This window comes from Idiotropiscis lumnitzeri, chromosome 15 (assembly GCF_059441095.1).
Source record: "Idiotropiscis lumnitzeri isolate Australia: NSW breed Sydney's pygmy pipehorse chromosome 15, RoL_Ilum_1.0, whole genome shotgun sequence".
Classification (NCBI taxonomy): domain Eukaryota; kingdom Metazoa; phylum Chordata; class Actinopteri; order Syngnathiformes; family Syngnathidae; genus Idiotropiscis; species Idiotropiscis lumnitzeri.
In genome coordinates, this window is record NC_142405.1 from 7,917,196 (window position 1) to 7,939,563 (window position 22,368).

The window sequence follows — 22,368 nt, forward strand, 5'->3', positions numbered from 1 at the left end:
TTTGCAAGCGACTGTGCTACTGTCGTCATTTTTTGGTAATATACTTCCACATGCTGGTGGGATACTATTATACGGCCATATGCCATATTGCGACGATAAGTGTTGTGATGTGGATGCGTGATGTTTCACATCCACAGCTATCTTAATTTTTCGAATTCGGCTTTTGGGGGACGCAGCTTACAAATTTGGACACCAACTTAGTTGTTAGAAAAGTTTAAATCAACATTACCATCATCATCATAAAGGTGGGCATTAAATTCACATAGTTGTGCAGCGTCCTAGCCAGCTTGGCTGTGATGCAACTGCGAGTTGAACAGCTGTGAAAGAAATGTGAATACAAATAAATAAATAAATACAATCACAAAGTCTGGTCTCCTCGAGTGAGCACCAAAACATCTGTTGACCATTTTTAACTCTGCAGGCGTTTGGAAGCATTGCGGAAATGCAGAGGGAGCCGTGTTGTGGCAATATGTGACAAAACGGTGAGAAAACACTCACACAGTTTTCTGTGCAGTTGGCAGGAAGGGATGAAATCGCAAATTCCATACGTATGAAAAACCTGGCAGGTGCCGTCAACCTCATAGTTAACAGAAACTCATCTACCAACCACGTTTCAACTCTCTACCCACCTCCAAAGCGGCATGTTAAAGTGTGTTTTCCTCCTGCGGCGCTTCCAACCTTCATGCCCTCTGATCCACACGAGCGTCGGAGTGCAACAGCAAAAGCCGTACCGGCGCATTTTTGATTCTCCTCTGCGATCCGTCTGTATGTCTGTCTGTGTGCGTCACGCCAATGATGTCACCGTGACATCACCAGCGTCACTTATGAAGGGACGCTGGTTATGCGTTGGGGACGTGGGTGATGCGAAGCGTCAGGCGTGTTTGATGTTTGATGCATGTGGACAGGTGTCAACTCGTCTCATGTTCTGGTGAGAGGGAAAAACAGGCCAAGCTGTCACGCCGATCATATTTACTGCAATGTTTTTCCCTACTCATCCATTACGATCAACCTACTCATCTATCACTCCCCTACTGACTTTATTACCAACCTACAACGACTATCCATCTCCAGTCCCCTCTAAAGGTTTTGGAATGGCGAGGTAAATTCCTTAGGAGGTGAAATACATGCTCTACTGGGTTGAGGTCGAGACTATAAAGCAGTTATGAAACACATTTTATGTAGCATAACAATTCAATTGATGACATACAAAAAAAGTCAAACTAAACGTTCAACCAATTTTCAGGGAATGTACAATCTTGGTTGGTGTGGCGTCTAACATCACTCTTGTCACACAAAACCTCACAAAGTCTCTTGAAGCTCATGCCCGCTGCACAGATCCCGTTTATTAAACCAAGCTCACATGCGACCAGCGAAACATAACAGTCGCCTCCTTTAGCACGTCTCCCTGCGCCCGCTTTCCAGGCGTGACCAATCAGCCCCCCGCCGTAGTCCAACTGTTACATTAGTGCAACAGTTGCATTGAGCGAAAATCGATTACTCATGCTTACAGAAGGGAGGCACGAGGATGACGTAATAGAAAGGCAACTGTCGCATCTCAGATACCACATTAGTGGAGAAACTAAGTTAACCGAGTACCCGCCACATCGAAATAACGATAAAAACGATTAGAGGGTTATATGGTACAGTAGACGTTCATCTTGCAAAGTCCCCCTTTGACGAAATTAAAGGTCTGCGTGTGAAATAGTCATACTTTTGAGTGCTTCGGCTTTGATCGCGTCCTTCACAAAATACACTTCTTTCCTATTTGACGTCATCACAGATTTGCGATGCACGAGGAATCAATAAGCAAAAACGTCAACAGGCAAGCAAATAATCGATTCCTGGGAATCGAATTACTGGAATCGGTTCTCAATAAGAACTCGTTTTCGATTCTCATCTCTGCTTATAACCAGTCTACCAACGTAGCTGTGTAGCTATCTGCCTGCCTACCTTATTTTTTTTCTTTATTTTTGTTTATCTTTCTTTTTTTTCCCCCTTTCTTGTTGTCTTTGGGAATTCATTAAAAATAAAAATGCCATCACTGGCCAATGTAAAAGCCCCAAAATGGCGTCCCTCAGCGAGTGTGTTATTGCGGCAGATCCTGTGAGGGGGCCATGTGAGCATGGGTCCTCACCGGGCGAGGTTAAACATCATCAGAAAAGACGCAACGACCGCAGTCCGTGTGACGTAAATCCTCCTTATCGGGAGTGCCACGTCTCTTCGGGAGAGGCGGTGATTTATCTATTTGCTCCCACTCTTTCGCAGCTGTCAGAGCGGCAAAGTGAAGAGCGACCATTTGAATGGGTGAGCTGCCACGACGCCTCTTGTCTGGGCTGCTCAAAGCCTGCCGACGCGGGGAACTGAAAGGACACTAAGCCACGGAAAATAAGTCACAGACACTCGGACGCATCCCGACTCCGTTGTGCGATCTACTTGGCCTGGCAAATGGGTGCTTATAAGTAACGTTTTCCCTTAAAACTGAATTTTGTCACGAAAGGTTGACACTGCGTCATACAGACATCGAGTCAGCATAGTTTGCCATAACAATTACAGGGAATGTTTTGTGAATATGGTCTGTCTAATTTCTCTTTCTCTGAGTTCATTAGAATAGTTTTCCACCTGCTCGCTTTGTACTGATGGAACAAAATGGCCGAATGGCACTCATCGCCTCCGGAATGACGAATCAGCAGCTGGCAACCGACTGGAAAATTTTATATTTTGACTGTAATTTGCACTCTGTGTGTGTGCTCTTAATGCTTCCGACATAATGAGGGCGATATTGTTGTGAACGCATCGCTTTTCAAATGGTGGGCATCAGAGCAGGCACAGCCGCTTGGAAAAAAAAAAAAGGAAGATTAAGTAGATAAGTAAATAACAACAAATGGCCAAAAGGATAGATTGTTGGGTATTTAAATTTTGTATTTGCAGAAAATCATTTTAGAATGTAACACAATTTTAAAACGAAAAAAAATTTATATTTTTTTAATATATATTGAATTAATATTTACGTCTATTCTAAGTATTTTTCAATATATACATTTTAGAAACATTTAAATCATCAATAAAAACTTATTTTGCACAAAAAAAACACTGAATTTTACAAATCCGTTTGGTAATAAATGGTTAGTTTAATTAATATTACATTACTTTATTAAATTCATCTAAACAATCATTCAATAAATAATAATTGACTTGAGTGTTAAAATATTCTTATTTTTGCCCCCAAAAAATTACAAATGCACGTTTGAAAATACAATCATTCACATTCATGATTTATTTATTTGCGCTAACAAATGAATTATTATACTGCACATTTTGGTCAATAAATATGTATTTTTTAAATAACACGTCTATTAATAATTCATTTTAAATAAGCCATTAACAAAAAGTATCATGACTAGAAATGATAACTTACATTGGTAATCTGCAATTTAGCAGGTCAGCTTGCTAACACAACGCCGAGCCATCTTTCTAATCAACTCATAAAAGGCATTGCTTTAATTCCACCTTAAAATCGTTTTATTTGCAAGTAATGATGATTGAAAGTAACGTAGCACAAATACATTTGAACATTTGGTGTTCATCGGGTAAAAACAGCCTCCTGAAAGGGCTCATTAGCGCTCAGTGTTGCGTGTCACTTCCAGCAATTAGCCTCCACTGCCAGCGGCAAAATGATTTTGCACGGCAAGGTGGGCATCATTGCTTGTTTTAGGGGTCTGGGTCTGAGCTCTGCAAAATTCCACCGTGTCTTTAAACAGCTCAGCAGTCGTCTCACGGCGCCTAGAAGGCCTTCACTCCCTCTAGCATTACTACCTTTTTTTTTTAAAAAGAAATGATGCGTGTCAGACGCCGTCTCCGGCAAAGTAACATCCCCCTTAAATGCTTTTTGCGATGGGTGACCACTGTCGAATTGCGGATCGCCTTTAAACTGCAAGTGAGGAATTCTGTAGTAAAAGCTGCGATCAGAAAGTTACAAACGAGAACGTATTGAACAGGACATTGACTGTAACAAGTATGTAATAAGCAATGTATTTACGTCATCTAAAATGATGCTATGCTGTTGGTCGATTGTGATTCAAAATGCTGTGCTACACACGTGTGAGGCTTTTGAGAATCGGTCCGGCCGAATTGCAAGCGAAGAGCTATGGTACATGGGTGCGCGTAAGGACACAATTTGGAGTTTGCCAGCTGCGTCTGACAAATGATTCCACGTCGGATGTAAATACACAAGCGCGCAAACATAATTTATAGGGGCGGAGAGTCTTTTTTCCCTCCGTGGGGGTTTGTGCTCGCGGCATCATTTTGCTCGTTCAAGACCTAATTTTTCACTGATCTCCCGGCAGGTTTAAACATATTCAATAAGCCGAGTGAATGAATAATTCACAGCGGCAACCTGTGCAGAGGCCCCGAGCTCGACTTCCTCACAGATTCTTATTTTCGGGCTTCCTGCTGCTTGGCCTTTCAATTTTTTTTGTCCTTCCCTCCATGCCTGCCGTCTAGTGAATATTGTCAATATTTTATGCTGGACACAACAATGTGGAGAGACCGCCACGTCAGTCTCCCATTGGTCGTCTAATTCCTACAAAATTATGGCAAGGTATGAAATCTGATATTATATATTCCAAGACTGGGAAAGTGTGGAAAATATTTCCCAGATTGTTACCACTGAAATGAATCAATGTTGTTTTCGCTCGCTACTCACTAAAAGATATTGGACTTTAAGGTCAAATTTCTGGATGAACCTAAAATGCTCTATAACCTTTTCAGGTCTATTAAATTTGACCTTCTCTAAAGCTTTAATTTAATGTTCAGTATTTCAGTTTTGCACAACTTGCTGTTTTCTAGCAATTATCTGAGCATGTTAGTACAACTACAACTACAGTTTTGTGTACCAAACTTTGCCTTAGAATTTTTTTTTTTTGCGTGGCTTTGGTTCAAATGGCTTCGGGGGGGTACTTAAATAAAAAAAAAAAAATCTGAAGACAGAATAATTTTCAACATGCGCTTAAAATGGCCATTTTCGAACAAATTGTCTCTTTTCAGTCATGCCTTCTTGAGACTTTTTTGTCTCTCTACTCATGAAAGGTATGTCTATTAAATGTCTTGTAGCTAAGTTGAACTGGCTCCGTGGCAGACATTAAAAATGAAATAAGGACACTTGGAAGTATCCAAAATGACCACGGAGGTTTTAAAGCAAAATGCTTTTTGTCTTTTCAGTCTTTGCTCCTTGAGACTTTTTTTGTGAGTCCACTTGTGTTAGACATGCCGATTGAATTTTGTGTTTCTGAATTAAACTGGCTTCATAGGATGAACTGTCTGCAAATTCAAAATGACCAAAGGGCCAAAGCAAAAATGACAGACGTGTGCTGTCTTTCAAGACATTTTTTTTTTTTGCATCTGCCTTTGGGGGATGCATTTAAAAAATAAATAAATAAATAAATAAAATAATCAAAAAACACTTGGCGATGTCCAAAGATGAGCCTAGATGGCTTCTTCTAACTAAAATGGCAGACTTTCTGTCTTTTCAGTTATGACTTGTTGGCGTATGTGAACCTTGATAGAAATGTCAATTCAATTTTTGGTTGCTCGATGAAGTGGCTTTTGCGGAGATACATTTTCAAAGAATTTGAAGGACAATTGTAGCTCTCTCTTCAAAGCCGAATGACGGGCTTCCTGCGTCTTTTCAGGCGTGGAAGTTTTCGTGGGTCTCATCATGCCCACCAAATTTCATGGTGCTCAGAGACAAATTAATGTAATGCCCGTGACTCTTTCCAAACTTTAATTTCCCTCCGGATGAACCAACCCAACTACTTGTGTTGTGAGTTTCCCTTCCCTTGAAAACTTTCCCTTCCAAATGAGGCACATGATGAACTGCATCATTCGTTCCCCGCTGCACCGCAGTGCATTAAAGAAAAGCAGTTTGTCCGACTGCGATGAAAACTAGCACATCATCATCATCATCATCATCATACAAAAATTATGCAACCGTTTGATGCTGGCCCGCCTCGGATTGTTGGTTCTTATTTCTCTGCTGGAGTGTTGCGCTGTGGCCACATAAACCACTTCTCAGTTGTCTTTGATGATAACACCTAACTTCTAGTTCATGTCTGACTTTTTTTTTTTTTAGTAGTTTTCTATTTCCGCACTTCACCTGCAAATGAGTTTGCAAAATGTAACTTTATTTTTGTGCTTATGCAAACAATCATGACTGGTCATTAGAGATGAAGCTGGCGACCTATTTAGGGTGGTTTCTCACCCAAAGTCATACAGGGACAGAAAATGGATTCTTCTTCACCTTGGCAGTAAAGCTCGTCTGAGTCATCAGAGTTCCAATTTGGTGCTACGCTGCTTTTGTCAACTAGTGTGTGTCCTTTCCATTCAAACGTGAACAGACACAGATGGTTACATAATAGAGATGGACTCCTGGCGCCATCTTTGTCATTGTCTTGTGTCCTTTCATGTCTGCGTTACGCATCTGCCCTGCTTTAATTAGACATCTACTTGCCGCCTTCTGTGTCAGGCCACAGAGACCCCCACTTTTTTTTTTTTTTCCTTTTTAAATTACAAATGGAGCGTAGGCGACAGATTGCAATGCAAGTTAGTGTGGAGTTGAACTGGTGAATACTTTCATTTGGAGCGAATACAATGCTCTCAAATCCAGGAGGAAGGAAGAGAGGGAGGAGGGAAAGGACGCAAGGTTGATGGAGCAAGGGGTCCAACTGATAGTGAGGGAAAAGTGAGTCTTCTACCGGGATGAAGTCAGCGGCACTTAAATAACGACACTTGTGTCGCAACCTTGCAAGTGATTACCTCCTGCAGGTTAAAGAGCCCGTTTGAAGAGTCAGGCACGAGACAGACAAACTGATAATCGGGCCGGAGTTGAGCATTTTCCCTCCCTTGGCATCAAAGTGATCAAAAGAGCAATTATGGGATGCCTCTGGAAAATTATCCTGATTGTTTATCCGGTTACCTTTTTAAACTGTTTAAAACCGGGTAACCAAATATGAGAATGATGCTGAATTCTGCCCCAGAAGCCAACTTTAGTTCGTAACTTGAAATTTAAGCGTGGCCTCGCTCAGAAAGACATCTTCGCTACCATTTGGGTTTTGCAAGTTTAAGGTCATTTTATTTTCTACATTTTATTATTTTATGACGTATCTTGCAGGGGGGGGGCGGTCAAAGGCGAACTTGTCCCGTTTGCAAATTAATTCTAACCACATCTTGCCCAAGTGGGCGTCACTCACATGAGCTCACCAGAAGGACTGCCATTCTGGTTCGGAGCAGCCGCTTTCATTGCATCACAGACAAAACTTCCCCTCGAGATTTCCGTCCAATTGTAACCAAATTTGAAGCTCAGACACGAAACAGATGGACTATGTTAACTTGTCAAGCGCTTGCAAAATGCAACACATGGGGGGTGGTGAGGGCTTGAAGTTGTGCGAGGTATTTATTTGGAATCAATCATGCAGCTTGGGCAACGGTGTTGTTATTTGTTTGTGATGATTATTATGGGATGGTTATGAAATCTCACACGGTCAATGAGCAAGGTGCATGACGACTAATGACCGGGCATAAATCACGACTCTCCGCAAATGCAACCCGACCTCAATAAATGCTAAAGCACGACTCTGTTATTAGTGCTATTGATTGTCTGATTGTTGTGCGTGCGTGCGTGTGTGTGCATGCATAAGAGTGCACGTGCAAGACATGGCTTTCCATCTGCATCGAGGATACGTGTAAAAAGTAAAAATAGAAATTTCGATTTTCAATTTCGATCACAAAAGGATTTTTAATGACGACAGTCAGATCTGCTGTTTATTTTCACGTTTAGGTCTGGCATTAATAAAACACTAATAGGACAAAAATGTAGTTACACATTCAAAATTCATTTTAATTTTTTGGGTAAAGTTATAAAAGACGAAAAAATTAAGATGTTAAAATAAAAACATTTTTTGGTTGGAAAATGAGTCTTTCATTTTGTTTAACAAGAGATTAAAAAAATTGAATCGAAATCGGGAACTGAAAATTGAATCGAATCTGGGCTTGAGTCAATCGTTATATTTACACACACATGCACACACACACACGTGAAAAAGTTAAGATTAGCTAAAGTGCATTGCAGCTGTTTTTTGGAGTCATGCATGAATTATTTAATCATAGAATGAAATTAGGCTAGACAGGCTCTTTTAATGCTGGAAACATGTTTCTCCATTTCGTCGGCAGCTGTCGCTCACAACAAAAACAGCACAAACACACGCATACAGACATCCCGTAATTTATGCAAATAGCGGAGGCGCTACGGCGCTAGACGAGCACTTAAACCGGTGACGCTGTTCTTGAGAGACAATCAATCGCCGTTTAACGGGCGGCCGATTGAATCCCCTCACCTCGCACTTCATTTCCGCTATTAGTTTCCTTTGTCCATCACCTCTTCCCGAAAATGTGGTATCGCTTCCCGGTAAATTGACTCAAGTCTAATCAACTCCATCCCGTCAAAAGTGGTTGATTTTTGCCGGCTGTAACCGTGTCGTGTCCGCCATCCCATCTTTTTTTTCTTTTAAACCATTACGAGCCATCTAATATTCATGCGTTGTAAAACATGCAGCACAAAATGGTCGCACGCTAGCCAATCATCTCGAAACGAAAAAAAGAAAAAAAAGAGAAAAGTTGGCACGGTGGGTGAGTGGATGACAGCTGCCTCAGGCGGCAGCAGAGGTATCAAACGGAGTGCGCGGAGGCTGCGATCCAAACTGTCAACGTCATCTGATTGCATGCAGTTTGCCATTTTTAGGCTGTGTTAGTTTGCTCTCGTGCGTTTGAGACCATTTTTTGGGCGTCAAAAGTGCAATCCCGGTGAAACTGTCACCTGATGGAGGCACACGTTTTTGATTGGTCCACGGACTGTTGCCACCTGCTTCGTCAGTCCACATCTTGTCATTTCTTTGCTCTCAAAGTAATCTTTGTTAGTTTTTTTGGCTGTCAGAAGTGTTTTCGACTCTTTATTTGGTGCTAGAAGTGGGATCTAAGACAATTAACTTGGGGCCGAGCCCTCATGCTATTCTCGCCTGTTGTGACTTGGCTTTCAAAATTTTGCTTTTAGATGTTAGTTATGAAGGGATTTGTTGGTGAGAATTGCGATTAAGTCAACATCGTGACCAGTTCGAGTCTTTTGATACCCTGTTTTTGCGCTTGCATTTGCATTTCAAATTTCCCCATTGTGGGACTAATAAAGGACATCTTTATCTTTATTTGGTGCACACCGGACTTCAGATGGATACCATTAACACTTGAGCAAATATATAAATTATTTTACTAATAATTTATTTCCCCTCCTGGTTTTTTTTTGTATTCTTGTTTATGTATTACTACGTGCAAACAATGTACATGCCAACACGTCTCTTCTGCAAAACATTTTCTTAAATTCACTTTTTACAATGTAATTTCACTTTATTTTTTTTCCTCTGTATTTTTAGCGGAGCGTTTTATCCCTGCAGATAAAATGGATGCTCTCAATAATGCAATAAGTTTGACAAATTTCACTCATATCGTCTCATAACGCCTCCTGGTGTGTTCTACAGTTTTATTACCATGCGGGTGTCGAGCCAAGCTGTGAAAATAAATAAACACGGCGGTGATGAATTTATCACTAAATGGTCAATTAATGACTCTGATATTACAATTGTTGTTGCCTGATTATTAGCGCGCGTATAGCTGTGAGAAAGATCATGGAGATAATAAGCTCTATTGTGCTTTTAGCCAGATGAGATTGGAGAGTGTTGCACGTTTATAAATATTATAGCACGTCAGTGTATGTCGGCTTCTCATCCCGTCTCATTTAATTGAGACGCCACATTCATTTGGCATTCCAAATATAAAAATGTAGCGGAACCACGGCTGCAAAGCCGGAAAATGACATTTGAAACAACCCCCACGCACATTATGCTTCTCTTTTTTCCTCGATAACGCACTGCAACGATGGAAAATCGTTCAACTGCAGGTCTCAAAAAGTCAAATTAGGACACTTTTTGCTGTATATGCTAGCCTGCTGTTAGCATATCAACTATTAGCATTCAGTCAATTCTCCTTTGAAACAGCAAGTGACTCAAGAGTGCTGTTTAAATTCAGTATGTGAGCATCCCAACTATTAGCATGTTAGTATCGTGACTGTGGGGCTGCGCAATGTGGCTAAAGATTCCCGCTCTGTCCGAGTGCCGTCGTGTCCCAGCGCCACTCACTCTGGTGGACGACTCTCTGTGAATGTATTGATATTATTATTAACTTACTACTTGTTAGATGTTAAATCCTCGTGCTTTCACTACTCAAATTGCTCCCTTGTTATGTTAGCATACCTAGCATGTTAGCATGCTAGGATTTGGTCAAGTCTCATGCAGGTTGAATGCTCTAAAGGTCAAATTCCTGAACGCTATCATGACGGTGTGCTGCTGTGATTAGTTGTTGTTGATGATTTGACTCCATTGAGCTTCCTGTACTGATGGCAGACACGAACCATGAATCGCAGCCTTTAAGCGTCATTAGCGTTGGCTGAGGCCGATGCCGATGATCCGCTTCACGGCGGCTATTGCGAGGGGACGACAGAGCGAATCAATCCGACATTGATTTTTTTTTTTTTTTCCTTCGTCCGACACAAAGAACCCTTTTGTCCTCACGCCGTGTTCCGATGCGATTTATGGCGGATGAGGAAATCAGGGGCAGACTTTAAATGTCTTGTTTACGTGATGATGATAGCGGCAGGTGGACAAGCGGTGGGAGGACTGTGTCATCGCGGCGGCTGATAATGAGCTTGGGGAGCCTGTCGCGTCCCCGCACCGTCATGTGTTTAACGAGGTCGGCAACCCGCTGCGCAGTTTGCTAACTGACTTTTAATCGCTGTCCGATCAAAACACACACACACAACACTTTGATGTCCTTCGCCATGACGCAACGAATGCAGAGGTTCCCGAACTGCAGTTCCATGTATCTCTGGCTTTAGTGTGCATAACATTTTTTTTGCGGGGAAATTGCGTCTGATGCCGATCCACAGGAAGTTTCAAACTCGGAAAGAACTTTTCTGATACACAACCACCAGTAGATGACATTGATGCCCTTTTTTCGATCTGATATCAGCACAGTTTGTGAGTCCGCTGGGAGAAACGGCTGCATTTTTTGCAAACTGTCTTTTTTTCTATTGCTGGTTGTAAACGAACAGAAAAGTGCATGTAGAAGCACAAAACTTTGTGGTTCTTGAAAATGTCAAAATGCTTTAAAAGTTCTGGTGGAGAGTTAAAAACATTTGATCTCTTTTAGTCTGTACACTAAAAAAAAACAAAAGGGGACAACGAATCATTTCCAGCTCAGTCATAAAAAAAAAAAATTCTCATGTGGTTCCCGCTACCTTTTTCCACCACAACGCACTTTTCAAAGCAGTTGGACAGCAGACGGCCTGTCTCAAGTGACTTGCGACACTTTCTTCCAAATTGCTCTTTTGTATTTATCCTTTTTCCACGCATAAATGTTCTTGACATTTCAAATGTCACCTTGAAGAACTGCCGTGAAAATGTCAATATGAGATTATTCCCTGCACATACGTGTCATTGTGTACACATTGAAGGCATCTTGTGACATTTCACACGAGTGTCGGGGCATTTTAATAATAGTTCTAATGGCAGTAGGCTCAACCACTCTTCTCCGTGCTCCATAGAACTTTGCACACTAGCGCTTATTTCTTATCTTAAAAATTACCGGGATGGTTACCTTCCTCACCTCAGAAGCCAAATTGAGAATCCATATCTTGCCGGAAAAAGGCTGGCAACGTAACAAGAATTGTACCCTTACTCGATCATGAAGTGTCCCGTTACCAAAATGCTTTTTTTTCTTTAAACGGACTATGATTACTGCTGTGCTTTGAACATACCCCAACATTTACTTCTCAGATGCTCGTACTTTTCACTTCAATCAATAAAATAATGGGCAAGAAAAAGCGTGCTTGTTCATTTAAAAGCCTACAGATCATGTTTCTCCATTTTTCAAATACTTTCCATTCCCCCTCTCAGATAATTTGTGTGAACGAAGTCGATGGCTAATAATTTATGCCGCACCAAGCGGTCGCTTTTATCTGAGTTTACTCCTCCGACGAGCAAAAAAGCAAGAAGGGCGCTCATTCTGAGAAAGCAGAGCAATAGCACACAAATCCATCAGAAGAATGAGCTGATGTTATCGCTAAAGCCTCCCCTTGAGCTAGCTCGCCCGGCGCGTGTTGCTAAATGAACAGTAGCAACACTGAAGTCTATTAAGATAATTTGCCCAATGATGAATCAGCCTCTTTAAGTGTTTGCTTTACCGGCGGAGCAAATGGTGTTTGCCGCACCGCGTTGTTTTTCATTTTGGAAAGCTAGTTTTTAATAACAAATTGCTTCATGCGTATGCATGCACACTCAAACACACACGCACACTCACACACACACACACACACACACACCATGTTATAACACAATGGTTCTGGCGCATACATTTTAGGCACGTGGAGAAAAAAAATGGTGTAAGGAAAAAGAGTTATGGCTGAAGCTTGAGACATGCATCCGAAAATCATATTGGCGTGTACTTTGTCGTCGTAGTGAATCATATCCCATCGTAATTGCAATGAATCATATCATCTTGGATCGGAATTAGAATCATATCGGATGACATTGTTAGGATGTGAATTGGAATGAATTTTATTCCGTCATGGTTGGACTGACCTGTGTCGTAAATGGAGGGGAATGAATAATTCGATAATTCGAAACAAAAATCACTGCCTCGAAGCTTCGCAGTTTTAATTTGGTTGTTTAATAATAGAATCGTGTTTTGTCCGATTACTCGATAAATGGACGATTGCATCATTGGTAGAATAAGCTACTGTATTTTCTGGATGATAAAGCGCACTTGTATATAAGCCGCAGCAACTCTTCTTGGGGGGAAAAAGAAGAAGAAGAAGAAAAAAAAGGAAAAAGACACAAACCCCTCCCGACTATAAGCCGCAGTTTTCTATTAGAATATGTTAATTAGAAAATTAAATAATTAAAAAGTATATAATAGTTGTTCACTGCATGTACAGAATGATTTTGTACTGTGAATGCACATAAAGGTAAATAAATAGATTTTTAACACAACAACTTTGTTAATTAAAACAGAACAGACCCAAGAGGGAAAAAAAAAGTCGAGCTTTATTTAGCATATTTTCTGAACTATAGAGCGCCCCTACTGGTGAAAAAAAAATCCACAGAAAAGCTGCACCGTTGTATTTGCCGCATGGTTCAAAATCTAGGAAACTCTCTAATTATGACATTGTAATTGGGGTTGTTGTTTTCTTTGGGTTGTAATTGCTGTAAATCTCTGCATCAAAAATGGGGTGAGTCGTTTTGAGTGTTTTTGTTTGTTTTGGGTTTTTTTTCCTGTTTTTGTTCGCCGGTTGTGTTTGTGGTTATTGCTTCCATCACTCTTGGTGTTTCTCAGCTCGCAGGTATGGGGACAAGCCATCAGGGGAGTGATAACGCCGCGATGATGTCGGATGTCACACCAGTGACCAATCACATTGATGTGACATCCATATCCAAAAGCCTGCGGGGCTAAGTGAAATTGGAAGCGTTACTATATTGTTCTGGCTAGCAAATATGAGACAAGCCGACGGTTTTCAAAAACAGCATTGAGATTTGATCATTTATTCATGTCGCCTCGTGTTGTCATTTCATTTTCTTTGCAGATTAATATTTCACTCATCCGTGTTCCATATTCATGCCAATCACTGGCACAAAATGCGGAGGGAATTATTGGAAAGCACATTAGGAAATGACTCCATTTGGAATTTGATGTATTACCCACTGTAAAGTTCGCGTTCTTAATTGCTTCTTTCAGCTCTTTTTTCCAAGCGTGCTACCCCGTTTTTTTTTTTCTTCTTTTTTGTGTAAGTTATGATCACATGTCTTAAGGTTCTGGACTCTAAACCAGGGCATAATCAAGCGTGCTGACCTGTTACCTCCATTTTAGCTAAATAGAATCAAAATGGTGACAAAAGTGTGATTTGCTACTCGATGATGCTACTCACTTAAATGTAGATTGGTGTAAAAGGAAAACTTACCGTCAATTCTATACAATATCTGTTTTGATATATTGGCGCAAAACTAACTGGGTGTACCTAATAAAACGACTCCGGTGAATTTCTCATGCAACTTGGCTTCTCGCACCGTGTGAAGATTTCATTAAAGCAGAATGGATGTGGTTTATTATACATTAGCATTAGGTGTGCAAAAATAGTTAATTTCACGCGTACTTTATAGGACATGTTAAATAAAGAAAGGTTTGATTTTTAAATTCGAATGTGTTCTGGGATTGATCGGTCACTTTTGCCGCATCTGCTACGACTGTTAAATCGTCCGCTGTTTGAAATCTGCAACTAAACAAGTCAAAGCAAATCTTTCTTCGTGTTGGTATTTTGACGCGCTGCCTTGCTAATCATTCATTAGCGGCGACTTGGATGCTAATGTAGACGAAGAGGGTGCATCTACGGAGCAGATGGACATGCGTGTGAACAGATGGGCCCACGACCGACTCCACACTAGGTATTTCTGTGTTATAAAAGATGCCGTTGGACTCGTTGTCCTTCGCGTGTTTGACCTAATATAGCGTGTCGACTCTCCCCCTACAACAATTTCCTTCCTTTCCTCGACTAGCGAGTGCATTAAGAAGAGTCATTCACTCGTGAGCCTGTCGACTATAATCAGATTTTACCTCCGCACTCCCTCCGTAGAAATGTGACAAGTGAAGGGGAACATCTATAATGGGTTTGCTACGCACCCCGTTAACACTCCCCAACCCCCCGTGGTGACCCCCGCCCGTGTTAGTGTCATCATGTTATCCAATGTCAACGACACGATACAGATATTGTCATAAATCATCCCCCGCCACATCCCGAATCACAAGTTGTGCTGTCGCCACATCTTATGTAACGTGGTCGGCAAGAGTTAGATGTCAAAAATCACTTAGTGCTGTCGGGCTGCGCTATCAGGGGGGAAAATTTGAATCGGGATGATTCTGATTCACGTTGAAATGAGGATTGGTAAACATGATTATTCATTGATTTCTAAATGTAGTATGAAATCATTAGATGGGGAAAAAAATGAGGAAAACAGTGATTAAGCTTCATAGAAAAATGAATGCCTTTAAGTATATTACCTGTCTATATGTGTTACTTCAGCTTTTGTGTGTCAATATTCGTTTTTTGAAAGCAGACTCTGGGAGGACAGAATAACATTTCTTGCACAGTTGCTGCACAAGACAACGTGGTGCCTTCAGATTGCATTCACAACACAGGAAGTTGCAAACACACTCCACGCCGTTTGGCACATTAATCATTTTTTTTTAAATTATATAATAAATTGGTGATATATGACAATCATCCTGATGGTAATCATTTTAGATTGCAGTTATGATCGACATTTGGACTGACCAGTGCCAATGAGCCACATGCTGCTTCACCCGACGTGACCACACATGACATCGAGTTAACCAGCCCGCGTCAGATTCCTTTCACTTTCGTATAACTCACTTTTTTTTTTTGTGTGCCCAGTCCCTAATCTTGGACCCGCCCCCATCCACATACGCATAAATCTCCCGCCGCCTGCCATTTTTTTGCACTATCGCGGCAGCTTCGCCTTGTAAAAAAATAAAAACATCATCACGGAGCGCCGTGATGAACGGCTTCCATAAAAAGCGGCCGTTGGTTTGGAAGGTGACGGGAGCTGCTGTGCACGCTGTTCGGGAGAAGTCCACCCCGCAGCGTCTGTGTGATGATGGAGGAGTGCTGATACTAATTTAACATATTTATTACTGTTACGTTTGTCAAACACAGTTTCATCTTGAAATTTCAAGTTAGGGTGTAAAGCCAGGGATTGACAAGTTTTTTTGACTTTCAGTTCTGAAGATGTAGAAAATACTTCTGTTCGGGCCCCGCGTCGGGAGCCACTTGTACGATAGGTAACACTATCGAAGAGCCTCATGTGAAAGTATTTTATTTTCTGTTGAATAATTCAACTGCATACAGCCATTTATGTGAAATGTGTTCGTGACTGTGTTGATGCTTTATGATCCTTCCGTTTTAAGTGATTTGCCGCCCTCTTGTGGCTTCTGTACGCGATAGGAAATTCCATTTGGGGGGAGGTTGTCAATCATTCACGCATTTTTGCGACTCTCGGGAGGGCTCGGGCCCGTTCCGCAAATAGCTATAGGGACTATTCATTGTCATTTCAAAAGTGTATACTATACGCTGCATTTGTGTGTGCGTGTATATTATTTATGGGCAGCAAAATGTTTGTGCTAAAAGTGCTACTCTCCATGCATGGCTTCTGTAAATCTCGTCTTGGAGTCTCTTCTCATAACAGCTTATTGATTGTACAAACAATAACACGCCACCTCATAAGAACTCCCTCCTTGGATCCCCTGTGTTTCAATTTTCTCGTTACACCTGGCTGCAAAAAAAAGTAAATGGGGGGGGGGGGGAGGAGTGTGGATATTTGCGTGATTGTTCATTTTCGTGTAGTGCGGCGACTAGTGGAATTCGAGTATTCAAATTAGATTGGATTTTATATTGAATTCTGCTTTCATGTTAACAAATGACATTATTGGCTAAGTGTTTGCTTATCAGTGTATGGTGGGAAAATGACATGGAATAACAAGTCACTTGGAAGATTTTGTACACTGCAGTCCACACGCATGGATTCGCATATGCAATTTCTCTCCTCACTTGAATGGTAAAAAAATATGTACTATTGTCACTAATTTTGAATAATTGCGACAAGTGTAACAGCAGCAATTGTTGTACAGGGCCTGTATCATGTAAAATATATTTATTTATTTATTTTAATCATTTAGCCATGTTAAAATGCAAATTCCTCACCAAAGTGGTGCCCCCCCCCCCCCCACCTCTGAGCATTGCTGCTCTCTAAACACCAGCTCCGCCCAATCCAAGAAAATGATCGGGTCCTCAATCTTTTATTTGTAAGATCGAGTGAGCTTGTCCCAGTGCCGCCTCTGCAAACTAAACACAACGCCCACTTTTCTAGGAGTCCGGTGTATCCGGCCTCCCTGGCTGGAGCTCTGATTATCTCACACGCACATGCGAGTCCGAGATTTGCACTGCATTCCGCACATCTTCTCTATGCAATTTCTCCTCATGTCAGTATCGCTCTGTGTTTTTTTTCTTTATTTTTGCTGTTTCTTTCCTTTTTCATGGTTGCCAGGATGTTGTTCTTTTTGTTTTTATTCTTTTCACACTTTTCTTATTTTTCCGCATTTCCTTTCCCCCTTTTTACTGGTTCTTCTTTTTCTTTGTGTTTTTTTTCTTTATTTGCTTTTTAAGAATCCCCATACCTTTCTATTCTTTTCTCGCTTTTCTCCTCTTTTGTACGGAGGTGGTAAATGAATCATGCTGAAAAGCGATTTCACTCGCAAACAATCAAATGCTCACCTTTATTTCTTCCGTGTTTTTGTCCTTCTAAAGCAGACAGGATGTCTTTTCCTTTCTTTGGTGCAATGACACATTTCTTACGTGAATATTTTTTTTTTGCAGTTCCTTCTCCCCTGACAAAGCAGCACTATTTTGTCAGATATCTGGACAGGCCTGAGAGCTCATTATGGGCTCCTTTTTTTTTTTTTGACATCTCCACTGGAGGCAACAGATGACGAGTAGCAAGAACCGACGGCTGAAGCCTTTCAATGGTGGACGGCACAGTTTTTTGTTAGCGTCTTTTGTCACCCCGTCGCCCTGCGGGATGACGACTCTTTTCTCCCAGAGCCTTGTTGACTTCGGCGCTGACCCGCGCGCCAAACATCGTCAAGCTTGACGAATGCAGCGACGGCTGCTATTGTTCAACTTCAAAGCCATTCAGAGCTGTCGGGATGTGGGGGAGAAAAAAAAACCCACACTTGATAACAAATTATATCATGTTCAATGCAGTTAGCGCGTATATGTCAGTGAGTAACTAAATTGCCAAATGACATCAAGGACATGAATGCTGTTACTCATTTATTAATGTATATTTTATTTATATAGTGTCGAGATATGTTCGGTTATGTAATTATCGTCATTAATACTTGGCTTGTTCAGAAATGTAGGTATGGTGAGTGAGTGATAGCTTTAATTTATTTCAGGTGGTCAGGTCATCACACGAAAATGACCATCAGCACTCTAATAAGATCCTGCATTTATTTAAAAATACGCCTGTGCGCAGGTATGCCCAGTGTGCATTTCGGCTGCACAATATATAAAAAAATGATTATAATCACGATAACGGCCTATGCAATATGCATGTCGCAAAGGCATGCAATGATTTTCTTATGGAATTGGATGCTTTTATCTGAATTTGAGCAGTCAGACGGAAACTTAAATGCGCACAAAAAAAAAAAGTTGGACATTTTTGAGTGTAATTACAATTAGCTAGCTAGCTAAGAATATGTTGAGCTTGCTTATTGTGCTGCATGAAAAAAAAAAATCTCATGAGATTATAATCTTTCGGTACATGTTAAATATTGCAATATCGCTATCGCTATAAGCAACAACCATATCGTTTATTGCGTGTTTTTGCAATATTGTCCAGCCTTAATGTGCAATGTTGAAAGGTCACTGCTAAATAAATATTTACCTGAGTGATATATTGCTGATATTAAATATACAGTAAAAATAGGAAAATTAACAAATTGGTCAGGAAGTGACTTTCTATAAATTGCAAGTTCTGTGAATGTCATTCAGTCACACATTTTTCGTACTTAAGCGCTGGTGTAACTAAATAGAAAAGTTGAGTCCGCCAATTTGCAACCAGTACAAAAACAGTCTGTAGCACTGCTTTGATTTATTTTACATTTATTTCTTTCAAGGGCACTACATTCTCACGTTAGGAATTGAATTTATGTAACCTTAAATATTTGTAATACATGGGGCCATATTTTCTCATACCTACCATTGCTGACTGTTCTTTGTTTTAATAGTACGACTTCATCAAGTCTCTTCTAACTCGATCAAATCAATTTAAGCATGTATTATTCCAACTGGTATCGTATCGGACGATATCGGTATAGACCGCAATATTGGTATCGTATTGCAAAAATAAATAAATAAATACATATATATGTATAAAGGAGTTTGTTTGAGGCCAAACTCTGATGCTGCTGAGTCAGTCGTCGGAGATTGTGCTTGGGGACCCGTAAAATGCAGGCATTTTCAAGGAGTGCGAATTCACTGGCAGTGCAGATTGAGTCTGGGAGCATCGCTGCTGCCGGATAAGTAAAGCGCACCCCCGTGTCCCACTTCACACTCCTGCTGGTACGTAGCACCTGTGGGTTTGCTTTTAATTCAATTCAAATCCATCGATGGTGAGGTCGAGACGACCCGTGTTAACATCCAAACATGTTTTGTGTGTTATTTTTGGGGTTCTTTTCACTGTAACAGGAAGCTCTATGGGGGGTGTTTTTGTGTATACCATTGATCCAAATGAATGTCTTCAATCTCCTTTCATCTGTGTAACAATAAGGCTGCCTCAAAAAAAAAAAAAAAAACACATCGAAAGACAGACCGGCTGAGTCATTGATATTATTAGGGACAGAATTCATGATGCTTGGAGGCTACTATTTGCTTCACTGACATAGCCGAGTATCTTCACGATGATATATGCAAATATAATCTTTTGTTTCTGAACTAATTAAAACGAGTTTCCGTATTATCTCTGTTCTCCTCAAAGCAGATGGGTCTTCGTTAGGCTAATGAAGTGGGAGGGGCTGGCTGGCACAGCCTCTGACAGGCACAATAAAACACTGCAGCGCCACATAAACATCTCAAGTGTCTTTTGTCTAAATTTACACGTGTTCGGGGAAGTCCCTCTTGACTCTTTGGATTATTGTCATGTTTTTGTTGCATACTGGTGAGCATATGTCTGTGCCCGAGACGAGGGAAATCATGGCTGCTTACTTGTTAAGTAATTAAAATGCGCCATTTTCTATTCTCGCTTTAATAAACAAATCCAACAACTAGATGACAAAAGTAACAAGACTGAGCTGCTGTTACCTTTTACTGTAGCCACGTTTCCACCATCATTGACAGCATAGCAGCAACCGGAATGGGGTGCGCAAAGAAAAATGCATCTTCACTTCACTCTTAGACAAACATTGGTACAAATGAAGTAAACGCCATGTACTCCCTGCAGATGCAGTTGAGTACATCCACAATCTGACTGACCACCGCCTGTCGTTCCTCGCAGGTGTTCACGCGCTACGGCAAGTGTTACATGTTCAACGCGGCCGAGGAGGGCAAATCTCTACGCACCACCATGAAAGGCGGCACGGGGAACGGCCTGGAGATCATGTTGGACATCCAGCAAGACGAATACCTGCCAGTGTGGGGCGACACAGGTGGGCGTCGCCTTAGTTCTTCAGACGACAAAGACTAAGCAGGTTTTTCCGTTGACGAGAAAGTCACTTCTCTGCTTGTGAGCCTCGGGGCCCGGGGATGTTTTTTCATTCACGCAATTTCAAGTCATCTATAATTAACGTGGCGGTGACTCACAGTTCTCTGGAAGGGAACACGGCGGGACACTCGGACTCGTTTCACACATATGAAAGTATTTGGTGTGTTAGTTACATGGGATTCATAAATATGGTATTGTGCAACACCCCAAAACATTTTTTAGGTTATTTTACTGCATTTTCTGTAAAATATCAAAGGAATAAGCACTAATTAAACCGATGGTTGGAATTTATAACAACAAGGAAAGTGCACACCTGGTCACAATGAAATGAGCATTTTACTGCTTCCTGATGTCAAAAGATCAAAGCACAGGTAGCTGTACAAGCCTCATAAAAGAGTAAATCAATTTGGAATTTATGATGTCCTTAAAATCATAAAATGACGCACCTAGTGACAGTAAACGGATTTACATTTTGTTGCTTCCTGGGCGGAAGATATTTATTTATTTATTTTTATCCAAAACAATGATTAATAAGATTCTGATTTAACACGACCACTGCAGCAGCCATTTTGACAGTTTCCAAAATTGCATATGTCATTATTCTTACTCCGCTTGTATCATTATAAGAAACGTCTGGCATCGGGACTTTTATAATTCTGTATTTATTTCATTCCCGTGGTGAAATGTTCTGGTATTAAACAATCTAAAAATAGTTGAGAGTTATTATTTTAACTACGGTTTGCCAGTCAATTTGACAGCTCCACTTAATCTTGCGCATGTTGCGCTGACACGGCGCCGCCGGGTTTCCATAGCCACCAGCGGCGGCATTGCAAAGCGCTGCCGGCTGTTCTATGATTTGTCAAAGAATCTTATAGAGTAGAGCCGGCATTACATCTGCTTCAAAGTATTGACGAGCCTGAGGATGAATTCCTCGGCTGAGACACAGCGAGCAGGAATATAAAGGTCCCACCTGACCTGGCCAAGAGGAGACATGTCGTGTGGGTAAAACGGGCTGTAAGGTTGTGAAAGTCATGACATTGTGGGCACTACAAGCCAGACAGTCAAAATCAATCAAATCTTATGTGGTGCTTATTGTCATCATTCCGAGTTCCAAGGTACACTTCAGACGGAAATGTGTTGTGAGGCGTTCTTCCGATTTACTTCCTCTTTTTCGAAGTGAAGTGCAGTAAAGTCATTGACAACACGCGTCTACTTTCCTTTTCCCCCAAAGCGGCTGCACCATCCGTCATCCATTTATATGACATCATTTCCATTCAATTTTGGTGAAGAAAATACCTTCATGAGACACTCGAGCGGCAATTGCTTATTATTTTAGTCGATGATCTCATTGCTGGAGCGCAACTTGTCAAAATGAGCGGTCTCATAATTCTGATGGTTTCAAAATCCTGGTAGTCCTGGTCGTTAAATTTATCACCTCAATCAGACATTCAAAATACATGTAAACAAAAACAACATACATGACGTGATTTATTACCTTCACCTAAAGTTTCATCTAATACCTGTAAATGATCAAATAATGCTCATTTAGATTTTTATTTCCTCCAGTTGGAAAAATAAATCATGGGACAGCGTGATTAATGACCCTCATATTGCACTTAAAATGTCCGTTGGGGAATTTATCACATCGATGAAACAGTAATGATTCGGACATGGGTGAAATAAAATCCTATACATCATACGTTTGTACTGGCTTCTATTGCACACCTGAAAACAATAACATCTTGTACATCAGAATGTTATTACCTCCCGGTGTTCGAAGATCACGAGACAGAAGGATTAATGACCCTTCATAACACGCAAAATGTGTCAGATTGGAATTTATAACATCAATAAAACCCGAAGAACGTGCACATGTAATCAACAA

The 22,368-nt window shown here is 41.0% G+C and overlaps 1 protein-coding gene across 4 annotated transcripts in view; it reads left to right on the top strand.

Annotated features, from left to right (window-relative positions):
* asic2 (acid sensing ion channel subunit 2) overlaps positions 1–22,368 on the top strand; it is a 110,553-nt gene that overhangs the window by 75,568 nt on the left and 12,617 nt on the right. For all 4 annotated transcript variants that reach the window (XM_088316895.1, XM_088316897.1, XM_088316898.1 and 1 more), the window contains one exon: positions 20,277–20,427. In XM_088316895.1, the coding sequence (XP_088173021.1) occupies positions 20,277–20,427 (151 nt within the window). The remainder of the gene's footprint in view (positions 1–20,276; positions 20,428–22,368) is intronic.